Below are 12,906 nucleotides of genomic sequence, written 5' to 3'. Positions count from 1 at the left end.
AACTTACTCATGTTGATCTCCTCTTCACTGTTAGAATATAAAACATATGATGAAAAACTTTGAAAGATATATTTTTGTTCCTCAATGCTACCCGTGGTTTACTTGATATGATACCTGCCTTTGCCAAAAATTTCCTTCAACTTTGGAAGGTCAATGATGACAGCTGCCCTTCTATGCTCTCCTCTTTGTAAAGGAAAGGTGAAGCCACTTCAAGGAGCACAACCGAGGAAATGAGACACAAAATAACCACACCATTAAGTATAACTTGGTGAAAATGTAGGTGTGCAAAGAAGGGGTGCTGAGGCTCAATGTTCTTATTGTTATTTTTTTTTTTGTTTCAGTAGTTTTATTCTGTCCTGATTCCACCAGGATGTAGTCAGAATAGGTTACACCCCCATAAAAAAACAAAACAAAAAACCCCCACAAAATTATGGCCAAAAGCTCTTGTCTTCTGCTTAACTTGACTGCCTCAATAGAACAAAAGAGAATAAAATAAATCACCACTCTCAAAGATCACTAACATGTTTAGATCTATATCTATCTGTATATTACCTATCTATCTACCTATCTGAATATTTCTCTCTCGATAATATAACCATAAAATGAGGAGTATATAAAAAGGTAAAATGTGTTGCTCTAAGAAGTATACAATATAAAAATAAACTTACAGTGAAATTTAATTTACATGGAATATATTCTATATCTGATTCATAGTAGTTACCTTAATCAATGCATTCTTATTACATAAAAACTACAAATAACCAAAAAATGTGATATTGAGAAAATATAAGTAAATTGCTCATCATAACTGATAGTTCAAGCCCTCAACTTTGCTTGGAATTAATATTAGTGAGATAAATCATAGAGTTTTCTAATTAGTTATAGATGTATTTTATTGTGTAAATCAACATTGTCTTCCAATGAGTTTCTGGCAATGTTTTAAGAAATTGCAATGCATTCTGGTGGCTTTTTCTGGCTGCATATAAAATTATTTCTGAAATTGTATGTCAGTCTAAATCCAAGCTCTCCCTTCAGAGAGGTTTCCCTTACCGTCCATGAAAACAGCAGTCTTTTATTGCTGGAATTACAGACCAAATTCTTGCTTGCCAGTAGATAGGGATACAGTGCAAGGTTTTGTTTTCTCTGACCTTTACTTTTGCCTCCTGGGTCATGGAGCGAGGGGTGATCATGTGATACAGAAAACTGATGACTGGGTGACAGGGTGGTGGGTACCCACTGTGTCCAACTCTCGGGACACCACCACAATGGTGGGGGGGTGGTAGGCGTGTACCTACGCTACTTCAGCCTCTTTCACTTTCTGCTGAGCCAAAAGCGGGGGCGGGGGGGTGCGCACCCTAACTCCTCCACCACCTGGGGCTGAGGCAGGCACCAAACTGTGTCTGAGAACACCATCCCTTCCCTGTACTTCCCTCCATCCCGCCCACCCTCCAAGTTCCAATACGTCCACCTGCTGAACTGATGTGTGGATCTCTCAGGTCAGTCTGTGCTGAGCAGAGGAAACTTTGTTGGGTGATAGATGTCCCACTTGTAACTTCAAAGGGAGCTACAAAGGGGTCTTATCACTCCACCATGATGCTGACTTCACTGCCCAGAATATATCTTTAACCATTAATTCCCACTGATCAAATTCTGTTAGTCTAGGTTTGAAACTACAGCAAGAAAATATTGCTTTAAAAATATACTATTTGTTTGTAACAGATTTATTTTGGTCAAAATACTTAGTGTTGTTAATATGAGCAAAAGCTAAAGTATAAAAGGAAAAAAAATACCCTAATTGCATTACCCTTAGGCATTAACTACTTCAAAAGTCATAATGGCCATTCATTCACCAGATATTTACTGGGTTTCTATTATGTTTACGTCTATTGTGCTCAACAAATGCTTGTCTGATGGATGAGTGTTTTCAACTGTTTTCTTAGCTCCTGCTTCCTCCAATGTTGGTCAGCGGTGAGTCAACTGCCTGCAGCTGAGTGCTTTTCTAAACGCTAAGATTATTCATTTAAGGACAAAGGGAAGGAAGAGGAAATGAACCACCAAAGCCGAGGTTTCTGCTGTTGATGAAATACCTGCTATTAATTTGATTAATCCATCAAGCCATCCCCATGCTATTTAACCATTTAGCTGTAGGAAAATCACACAAGCAAAGCATTTACACTTGTCTCTTTCTGTCCCCCAACTCCCCAAATAGTTTCTATGTCAGGGCTTTGGCTAAACCTTAACATTGCTGTGAGTGGGTTTCTGTAGCATTTTATTATAGAGCCTCAAGTCAGCCTCTAAACTTATAAGCAATCCTGTTATGGAAAAATAGATGCCAGGAGAAAAATCCTTTGTAAAAGACAGCAGAAAACAGACCCTGCTATGATCTACATTTAGTTCCTGATAATGTGTTGGGTAAGGTTTAGGTGGAGCTACTATGCCATCTTGGGTACTCAGCCCTGGGTGATTTTTGAAATAATTTTTATCATGAGTCTGAAATGACAGAGCCACTGTCAATCTTAGAGCTCCCACTGTGGCCAGTGAGGGTTGATAAATGGAAATGGAGGAAAAGCCAGCAATGCAAATACCAAGTATTTGCATGACTCCCGGTCCACTTGGGGAAGCTGTGGCGGTGCTGCTGGTTACTTTACTTGCCTTGCAAACTGTAGATCTCACCAACGCTGTTCTGACGGGTGATGTGATGCCAGTACGCGCTACGAGGAAGAGATATTGATTTGGATAACGTCATTGGCTCAGTCAAGCTTGTCTGAAGCTGAAAGAAAAAGAAAATAGGTGTTAGGCTTTATTTAAAAGATTAAATTGAAATCTGCATTTTTCAAAGTCGAGAGTGAAATGTGGGCGACAGAGAATAGAATCTGCTCTAGGCCCCTGCACCATCTGCTGTTGAAGGATAACGTTTGTTAAAAGGTGAAATCATGACTGGACCAATACGAAATAAACAATTGTAAGCAATTTAATCCCAGTCATTCATTAAGAAGGGAACAAAAGGATGGTACCACTGATTCCACATTGTTTCCAAAGGACATATCCCCAGTTAGGAATGCTGGTCACAGAAATAACCAACTGTATTCCTCAGGAGAATGTATCTGCATTTCTATGACAAAGAATTGCTTGCATTACCATCAGCATTCTACAATTAACTGAAGTTTAAAGTAGCTAAAAAAAGAGATGGAAGTCCCTTCTGAAACAGATACCCAAGATGCTGTCAACACAGGGTCCCATTTCTGTTTTACCCATTTCCCTGTCTTACAATCTTTCCTGTCACCTCCTCCCATCCTTACTCGACGGCTCTTTGCTCGAATAGATCTTTCCCCTTGGTCCTGCGATATGCTTTCGTGTATTTAAAAATGGTTTTTCCTGAGAAGCTCTGTGATAAAACAGTGGTGCATTTTCTTATTTGAAACATAAAATTCAGGTGAGCAGGAGAGGTCCACACATCACATCAGGGGCTCAGGCATATGAATAGTTCAAAGAGTACAATACTTCACATTGGATTTTCAAGAAGAAACTTTATTTTTATGGACTCACACCAGGTTTTAAAACACACACCCAGAAACGATTTTATTTGGTCTCAGTACATATTTTTCAAGACAACGGGCAATCCTCTAATTAATAAAATCTCCGATTTCCTCTTACTAAATAACTGGCTCTTGGCAAAACTGGAAGCTGTAACGATCAGCTCTGTCGAGCGCAGCCTTAGAGGCCTGTTTGCTGGCTGTGTGTGCACTTTCCTACTGAGGTCTCCTCGCCCCCAGTACTTCCATACTTTCCATCAGGTGTTAGTTATACCCTTCCTAGAAGATACTATAAGGAAAGTACCTGAGAGAATATAACAGGACCTTTAACGCCATGTAAAGCTACGAGGTGCTTCCATTTTAATAGACTCTGAAGGCCAAGGACATGAGCATACCCATTTTATTTTGTTTTTTTAGCAGTGGGACATTGCCAGGCTGCTATGTCTCGCGACAAAAGTGCCCCATTCAGTGTATTTAAAAGTCTGGCCCTTTTGAAGATACTTTTTTTTTTTAAAGATGGCTCCAAATATCAACATTGCAATCAATTTTTATATTTTCAGAATTTGCTGTATTTCAAAGTTTTCCTCCTTATTATGAAAACAGGTATACTAATGGCACCCACATCCCATGTTTGGTAGGTAAGGAGTGAGAGGGAGAAGCCAAATTTCTGGGTTACAACAGGGCAGTGCTTTTCAGTGTCTTTGGGATGTTATTTCCATGCACATGTCTACTTTTACCCTACATCTCTCGGTTGGACAAACTTGTGGGTGGAGCTATGCATGTTAATACATTGTTTGCGGGTAGTTTTTATCGCGCGCTAACAGGTGGCTCTACTCCTTACAGTCAATGTAAAACGTATAAATACGTTTCCCGCATACAATATGTTTTAAGATACAACAATCAAACACATGAAAGCCATCATACCACTATGGTAAGGGATGGAGGCAAGGCTCATTTTATGAAATTGTCACCTCCATCTGTTAGCCCCACTCTTCCAAATACATGGGTCAATATTTGCCTCTACTTTTCTAGAAGCTCTGGGATTCTTTCTCAAGAAATGGTGATGTGCATCGTCCATTAATCTCTTCTTTGTTTCATCTGCACTTGGTTTAGTAGAATTCCTTATGAGGCATTTACAACAGGTGTATAGATAACATATTTTCCTTATTTTCAGCTGAATTCAAATATCCTGTGTTTTTATCTTCTTTTGGTCATTTTATCTGGTATTTGGTCCAGATATCATTTGCATTATCTAGTCTAATCCTCATAAAATTCCTGGGAGATGGGAAAGGGATGAAGAATACCTTTTTAAAATGAGAGGAGGCTGAGGCTTTGAGATAGGAGTCAACTTTTCTAAGGCCATATATCCCCTGGAACAATCACAAATAGAATCATGTTTCTGTTCTGAACGTCTGCTTTTTTGGACAATGAAGAGATTCTGTGTGATGTATTTCAAATGAAGTTGCATCATAAATAGTATTAAATATTGTATTTTTATGGAAGAATAAAGATGGCTGCAGATTCTTGAAAAGCCTGGATTCAGGAATGGGGTGTCTATTTACCAAGCTCCCAAATCTGGGCTATCTGGCGATTGCTTTGATCAATAACATGTGGTCACCATGACATCCTGTCTGCTGTGGGCATGTCCTTTAAGAGGGTCAAAGCAGTTTCTTCCCTCCTCTTGCTCTGAGTCATTGTGTAAGTCTGACTACCCTGAGGTTGCCATGGTTGGAGGAAGCACAAGCTAACCTTGTGCTCTGGCCATGTAATTCCAGGTTACAGTCCTCCTTGGAGAATCTAGCAGTTCCCAACTTTTCAATGGAACATCAAAATCCAGAAAAATTCAGGAACTTGCTCAAGGCAAAATCCCAACTGCAGAGCCTCTAGTAGAAAACAGTTCTTTTGACTTGAGCCCATTGCTCTTTAGCCTTTGATGCTATTGGGAAAAATGAGCTTCCTCCCCAACATAGTATAATATGTGACAATAGAGCCTTGTACTTGAGAGGATCTCTGCTGTCCAGAAACAGCAGGCAAGGCCTGAAGACTGCTGTGATTTTTGTGAAGGGACTGCCTACCAGCACCTCTTCCTGCTTTCACCAAAAAAATTATCCACTAGATCTTATTGCCTTTGCAATTTCCCTGTGCTGTTTTGAGATTCTGCCTCCCCCTGTGATAAACATTAATGCTAATTTGTGTTTACCCACATAAAATTCATCTGTATAAAAATGTTAACAAATTAATTCTCCGTTTTCTCTGTATCTCCCTAATTATTGCTTCGAAAATGGAAAATCCTATTACCACTTGAGACCCAAATCGGTACAATTGGGAGAGGGAAAACTCAGTATTTATAAATTAGCATTGGTGAGTCATTCTCTGTGCCCAGCAATGTGCAAACTGGTGTCATCCATCATCGCATTTATACTCACATAAATTGTCAACAAATATGCCACCTGAGCTCGACAGACAAGGAAAATGAGGCTCAGAGAGATCATAGTCACAGTTTCTTCTGTATGATGGAGTAAGAAATGCCCTATCTTGGGTGGAATGTGTCGACATGTTCCTTGGTATGTCTGAGACAAGAGGGACTGGGCAGGAATATATGCTGTAAATTAGAAACACTACGAAAATACAAGTGGTTAGGAAACAGGCTAATGTGACGTGTGAAATGTATGTCAGTATAAGAACAAAATGTGGAGCTGCTTAGTGAGGAAATGCTGAATACAAGTCAAGAACATGTAATTTTCTTTGTTCTTGGAAAAAAGCTCATGAAACCTGAAACTGTATAGAATAGAACCCCCCCCCCCCAGACCTTTAGCCAGGCGAGCTTGGCACTGTTTGTATTCATGCAAACCGTCCTCTGAAGTTTGAAGGTTTATGGGCAATTGGTTTCTCACAGACTAGACTTAATTTTCAATAGGGGACATCTCACGTTTAATCTTTCATTTTATTTGAATTAAATGGAAAGGAATTAGAAGACACTTTGCTGAGTGTGCACCAGACTAACAAATGAAATGCAGTTTATACAATAATTTAATGGAAGCTGTTAGGTGTTATTTAAAACTAGACTGTGCAATATTATTCTCATCTGACTTGAAAAAAATGAATGTTATCATTGTATATTTTAAACCATGCATTGGCCAAGCTTAAGGAACAAGAACATGATATAAAGAAAATCCTTACTATTATATTATGTTGCAGCATCATCTAGAAAACTTACACCCTGCCTTCTGACTATTTCCCTCTCAGTTGTGTATTTATGCAAAAATGGGTATTTTTCTTTGTATTTGTTTGGAATACATTTTCTTTAGTATTCTGAAAGGGGAGCAATAGTAAGTGAACTGATTCATTAGGATCATGGACACACTTTAATTATTGACTATAATAATTTGTTCTAATTGAGCCTGTGTTGGTTTATTACAATCAGTGTCTATCGATCAGTAAAATGAAATTTCACAATTATGTGATTGGCATTTCCCAGCAGGGAACTGGTCACTGTCAATAATAATGAAGGCTCTTGTCTTATGATTAATAATTGATAATGTTGAGTAATAGATTCATGAATAGAATCTTGAAGAATGAATTAGCAGCTATTCCAACTTGTTAGATATTACATGCCACTTGCAATCACAAATCACACATTTAAACTTTCCTTAGAATTTCTTAAATGTCTATAAACAATACCTAGAGAAGAGATTGCATAATGTGGTACAATTTTTCTGTGCACTCTCATCGGACTGTTATGCTTCCAGACTCTTCGCAGTGTTAGTGTGGGAAACTTTTTTTTCCCCATAAGTGATAGAGATTCCTGTAAAATGTGGATGTGAAGAATGCTTCCACTGTCGGGGAAATCAAACTTCCCAGGACAGAGTCTGTTCTGGAAGGCTATCTCACTTCCTCAAAATTTAAAAATGGGCATGTGGTGCTTATGGTCATGATAGATATACCTGAAAGGAACTGAAAGATTATTTAGCTATAGTTGGGAATAATAATTTCATGTCTTCAGAATACATTTTATAACAAGTATTATGCACTTAAAGATGCCATCAATGGAAAGACATTATCTGAGGTAGCAACAGGAAAGAACAGTGCGACTAATTAAACTGTAACTTACATTAACATGAGAGATGTTCAAATGTGAAAAAATGTGCATTTTTGAATTGATGCAATATAATAGTATTTCCCCATTCATGCAACTATTTAGAAGAAAGTATATCATGTACTGGTAGTTGTCAACACTTGGGTAAGTTTTCTTGTCAAGTATAAAATCTTCTTGAGTCAGTTAATGTAAATTAATTCTTTCACTATCTTTGTCAGTGAAGAAAACCAAAATATACACTTTTAAAAGCCTTACCAACTAAGTGATTCTTTTTAAAAAAATATTTTTATTGATTTCAGAGAGAAAGGGAGAGAGAGACAGAAATATCAATGATGAGAGAGAATCTTTGAGTGGCTGCCTTCTGCATGCCCACACTGGGGATTGAGCCTGCAACCCAGGCATGTGCCCTGACCAGGAATTGAACCATGACTTCCTGCTTCATAGGTTGGTGCTCAACCACTGAGCCACACTGGCCGGGCTCAGTGATTCTTTTTATTCAATACTCTGCAGTGCAAGTGTACTGTTTATTCACACTGCTTTCCTAGATATTAGATTCTTCAACCAAGAATAGAAATAATGCCTAATTTAGATTACAGTGATATATCAAAATATCTTTATTCATGTGTCCTTCCAGAAAGGAGGTAATAACCAAAAAGAAAATAAGGTTTTACATATGATATGAAAATATTATATTAAATTTTTTCTCTTATAGTTAAGAAATGGTTATTGAAACATTATTTCTCATTCAAGTTTGCTTTTAAAGCCAGTAACACTCCCGAATCACTTTTAAAAAGGATGCAAATAAATGCTTCATTCAATTGCCTGAACAAGTATGTTTGGGGCATTCATTGCTTATATAGCTCATTGGTAATTTAGTCTTGTAAAATCTTTTTAATCATACTAAAATATATAAACATCGTTGATCTGATCAATATTAATCTTCCATGTCCTGGTTTTAAAAACTGGAAGGCCAATGAACAGTGTCATTTTCTTATTTTGCAATAGATACATAATAAATGAAATGCAACATTTTTATATCCTAGATAGTTTTTTTGGTGCTTTTCCAATTCCCAAGTTATACTTTTATCTAATTTATAACACAGACCTTCATTTTATTTTAAATAAGCAAATGATGAGTTCGTGCTTCATGAATATGGAGAGGGTATTTAACTGCTGTTTCATTCTTGTTAGAATTTCTTTTTAGAAGAGATTTGTGCATGTAAAAAAATTTTCTTGAAAGAAAATCTTCTGTCTTGGAGACCTGAAAACCTTCGCTTAATGGTCTTAGAATTTGGGGAATTGGGGTAGTTTTCAAGTTGTCCTCCAGAAAGCATCATTAATTCAACTTACTCTGAAAAATGGACCAGCTCTGGAGTAACTTTATTAATATGAACCTTCAGAGAAAAGCATCATTTTGTGCAATCATTTTTGAATGCTCCATTTCCATGTATGTACCAAGAAGATAAAGTCTCTGAATTTGTGATTTCTAGAAAGATTTGGATTCTTTGTTGATTCATACCGAGGCTGCTATTTTGACACCTTCCCCACTTCCCCTCCACCTTCAAGCACCTGTATCCATGGCGTTTCCCTCCAGCTTTAGACCGCCCAAGACCTTAGCGAGTGGCCCACCGTCTCTGACCCCTCAGCGGCAATTGGTTGGCTCCACTCCCCAGACTTGCTCTCAGTGTCACACAACATTGCAAATCTTATAATTATTCAAAATCACTCCTACAGATGGGTTGCCATCACAATAATGAATGTTTTATGGTACATTCTATGTGCCAAGACTATTCTTAGAAGTTCATACACACAACACACACACACACACACACACACACACACACACACACACGGTGGGGCAAAAGTAGGCTTACACTTGTGAGTACGTGAAACAGAGTTTATTAATTAATTATTGTACTATTTGCCATACGAACAACTGGAACCTACTTTTGGCCCACCCTGTATATATGTTGATACATATGCACAGATACCTCATAACAACCAAAAAAATAGAACGATTATATACCCATTTTACAGATAAAGGAAAATGAAACATTTAGAGGTTAAATAGCTTGCCCAAGATTACACAGTAAGTGGTGGGATTGGGGACCCAGGACACTAACTAAGTGGTCTCCTTATGGCAGATAATTATGGTGGCATGATAAAGCTCTTGGAATTTCCTTCATGAACATTTAATTTAAATGACTTGACTTAGGAGCATTTTGCCTGCTCAAAACAAGTGTAAGTAAAGAAGAACTATAACTGTTAACTAATAGAAAGTGACATCACAATTGCTAATTTTGGTTGCCAATAAGCACCAGTGAATTACAAATATAGGCTGATAAGGAATGTGCAAGATTCTGAAATAATTTAAAATTTGTCAGTTACATTTATAATATATTTAAGCCACTAGAAAAATGTCCTATTAATTAGAAAATTGTTACAATGATTTAAATTTAACCTAAATCTAGAAGACTAAGCCATACTAATCTCCTATTAATGCATATTCACTTAATTCCATAGTCATATTAATAATCCTACTAATGTTCAAGCTACTCATTCTCCCCACGGAGGTCAAATGTCTGGATAAGCCTGATGGGCTGTTGTCACCCTTGGGTGTTAGGAAAGCTATTTACACCGTATCCTAGGCAGAGAGATGAAATTATGTATGCAGTATTGAGAAAATTAAAAATGCATTAAGAATAGCATGAGATTATTTGTTAAATGACTTCTTTGTTTTTGATATTGGAAAGTTTGTTATACTTTAAAATGTTATGTAATTGAGACATTTTAAAATCAAATCTACTGTAATACTAGCCCTTGCTGGTTTGGCTCAGTGGATAGAGCATCGGCCTGTGGACTTAAGGGTCCCGGGTTGGATTCTGGCCAAGGGCATGTACCTTGGTTGCAGGCTCCCAGCCCTGGTTGGAGGCATCCGGCAGGCAACTGATTGATGTGTCTCTCTCACATCGGTGTTTCTCTCTGTCTCCCCCTCTCCCTTCCACTCTGTCTAAAAATCAATGGAAAAATGGATTAAAAAAAATTTAAAAAAAGAACATGAAAAAAGCAAGAAAAATCCTACTGTAATACCAGATAGAGAAGTCAGTAGTCTTAAATTGGCATAGAATCATTGTTTTTTTGATGCCAGACTCCCCCACCCCCATGTCCTAAAGGTCCACCTGTCCTCTCACAGGTAAAATCTCATGCATCCCCACAAATCCTGAAGACATAGACAATATTCACCTCTTAGGCTTGTAGCAAACAATCATTTCATTGTTTGCTTTTAAAAGACAGTAATAAAGCTTATAAGTTTTTTTCCAGCTATGTGTAAAATTTACTCTTTCAGATTTTGGACTAAACCATTTCTTAGCTTGACCCTGAAACTGTAGATAGCAGGGTTTCAGGCCAGATAACAGGCAAATCATTCGTTCGGTAAACAAGAGGAGCTCCTTCTGCAAACATTTTATTATTGACTCTGAGATACATGTGGAGGACAGAAAAGTTTCAGAAATGCTAGGACAAAGATAAAGACAAAAAGAACAGTAGAATCCTTTCTGGTAGTTACTTAAGTTTCCTGGGCCTATGTCTGAATTTCTGATTGTCCAGTAGTATATGGAGATATGGAGAGGACATTGCTTCTTATGTCATTCTCTGTACACTCCACCCCTTTTTTGGGTAACCATGGCAACAGGTCACACACAGGTAAATATACAGAATGTAGGGCTCCCTTTAGTGGCCTCAAATAACTTCTCTTCTCATAAGCTGAAGAGAGAATTAGATGAGATTCAGCAACTGGGGTGAGCTCTTGACGCCGGGGTGGGGTGGACACTGGAGTGGAGACATGGATGGACCACATATACACGATGTGCATCTGACCTCAGTGACATTCATTTCCAAGCTGTTCAGGTACCAAGAAAGGAGGCTTACCCGGGCTTTCTGCTCCATTTCTAGCATTAATCTTTCATGTTGCTCAGCTATGGCCAGTGTCGCAGAATGCACCTTCTGATAGATCATTTCTCCTTCCCTTGTTTGAAAAGTGAATAGTCCTTCCCCCGTGTCACACATTCTGTGAGAACAGAGACAGGGAAAGAGATGGGTCTTCAACTGTTCAAGTGCATAACAGTTCTCCACGTGAAAGACACCCTTGCCCTGTGCCATATTAATTCCATAGTCATATTAATAATTCTACTAATGTTCTCCCTTGACTTTCACAGGAGACAGTGAAGCAGGTTCACCCTCAACCAAACCAACCAGCCAACCCACCAACACATCTTTCCAGAACAGAGTTCTGCGCAAAAATCCATGTATATTTGGATTTTTAGATGAAGTGTTCACAACAGTGTAAAGGAACAGATAAAAGTGATTTGGGTTATTGCAATGCATAAAGAATAAAACAAATAGTTATTTTTAGAGTATTTTCACATTTGTGATATCATAACTCTACCTCCTATGACTTGATAGCTCTTGAAATGGAAAGAACTTAAGAAAAAGCTGCAATTGCATATTCAATGCAGTGGAACCAATAAGAAGACTATAAAATTTTAGTTTATGAATTTGCATACATAGGCTGAGGCTTTCATTTAAATGGAGTTATCCTTATGTAAATCTTGGGATAGCCTAGGAAACGAGTTGGCATAAAGGAGGCTCTATTATATTTGGTTTGAATTTTAGCTCTGCCACTTACCAGGGTGACCTTGGGCAAGGTGAATGACTTGCCTGTACATCCTTTCCACACATCTAACATAAGGAAAACAATAGTTCCCGTCTCATAAGATTCTTATGACAGTTAAAGGACTTGATATGCAAAATATTAAGTGCTCAAAAATGTTAGCTATTACTATTTTCATCATAAAGTATGGGACTAATCTCACTATCCACTATAGAGAAATGGTTGGCTTAATTATACTATTTTTATCTGATAGACCATTAGGCAGCTATTTCTATGTCAGTTCTAAGAGCATATAATACATTAGAAATTCTTATTACATAAATTTGAGGAAAATCAGAATACAATTTATTTTTAAATTATAATTAACTTTTTAAAACATAATTTTTATTGGAATAAAGCCAGTGACAATTTGTTAGGCAACAGGGCTATAGGTAAATATAATTAACAAAGAGTAATTATAAAATGGAAAATATTTTGTTGCTATTTTAGGCCAGCTTTTAAAAATAATTGAAGGCCTTGAGAAAAACTATCAGTATGATGTTACCACTCAGATGTTGGACATTAACTGGATTGCTGTGCTGCTGGTTTTCAGTTTATAACAACTTTGC

The 12,906-nt window shown here is 37.6% G+C and overlaps 1 protein-coding gene across 1 annotated transcript in view; it reads right to left on the bottom strand.

Annotated features, from left to right (window-relative positions):
• Window positions 1–12,906, bottom strand: part of DOK6 (docking protein 6) — a 225,538-nt gene that overhangs the window by 39,973 nt on the left and 172,659 nt on the right. Inside the window, exons 6-7 of the mRNA XM_006090767.3 lie at window positions 11,557–11,695; window positions 2,653–2,770 (exon numbers count right to left, since the gene is read on the bottom strand). Of these exons, the coding sequence (XP_006090829.1) occupies window positions 2,653–2,770; window positions 11,557–11,695 (257 nt within the window). The remainder of the gene's footprint in view (window positions 1–2,652; window positions 2,771–11,556; window positions 11,696–12,906) is intronic.

The sequence above is a fragment of the Myotis lucifugus genome, unplaced genomic scaffold (genome assembly GCF_000147115.1).
Source record: "Myotis lucifugus unplaced genomic scaffold, Myoluc2.0 scaffold_82, whole genome shotgun sequence".
In the NCBI taxonomy this organism is placed as follows: domain Eukaryota; kingdom Metazoa; phylum Chordata; class Mammalia; order Chiroptera; family Vespertilionidae; genus Myotis; species Myotis lucifugus.
Note: the sequence above shows the minus strand (reverse complement) of the source record. Positions and strands in the feature narration are given on the sequence as shown.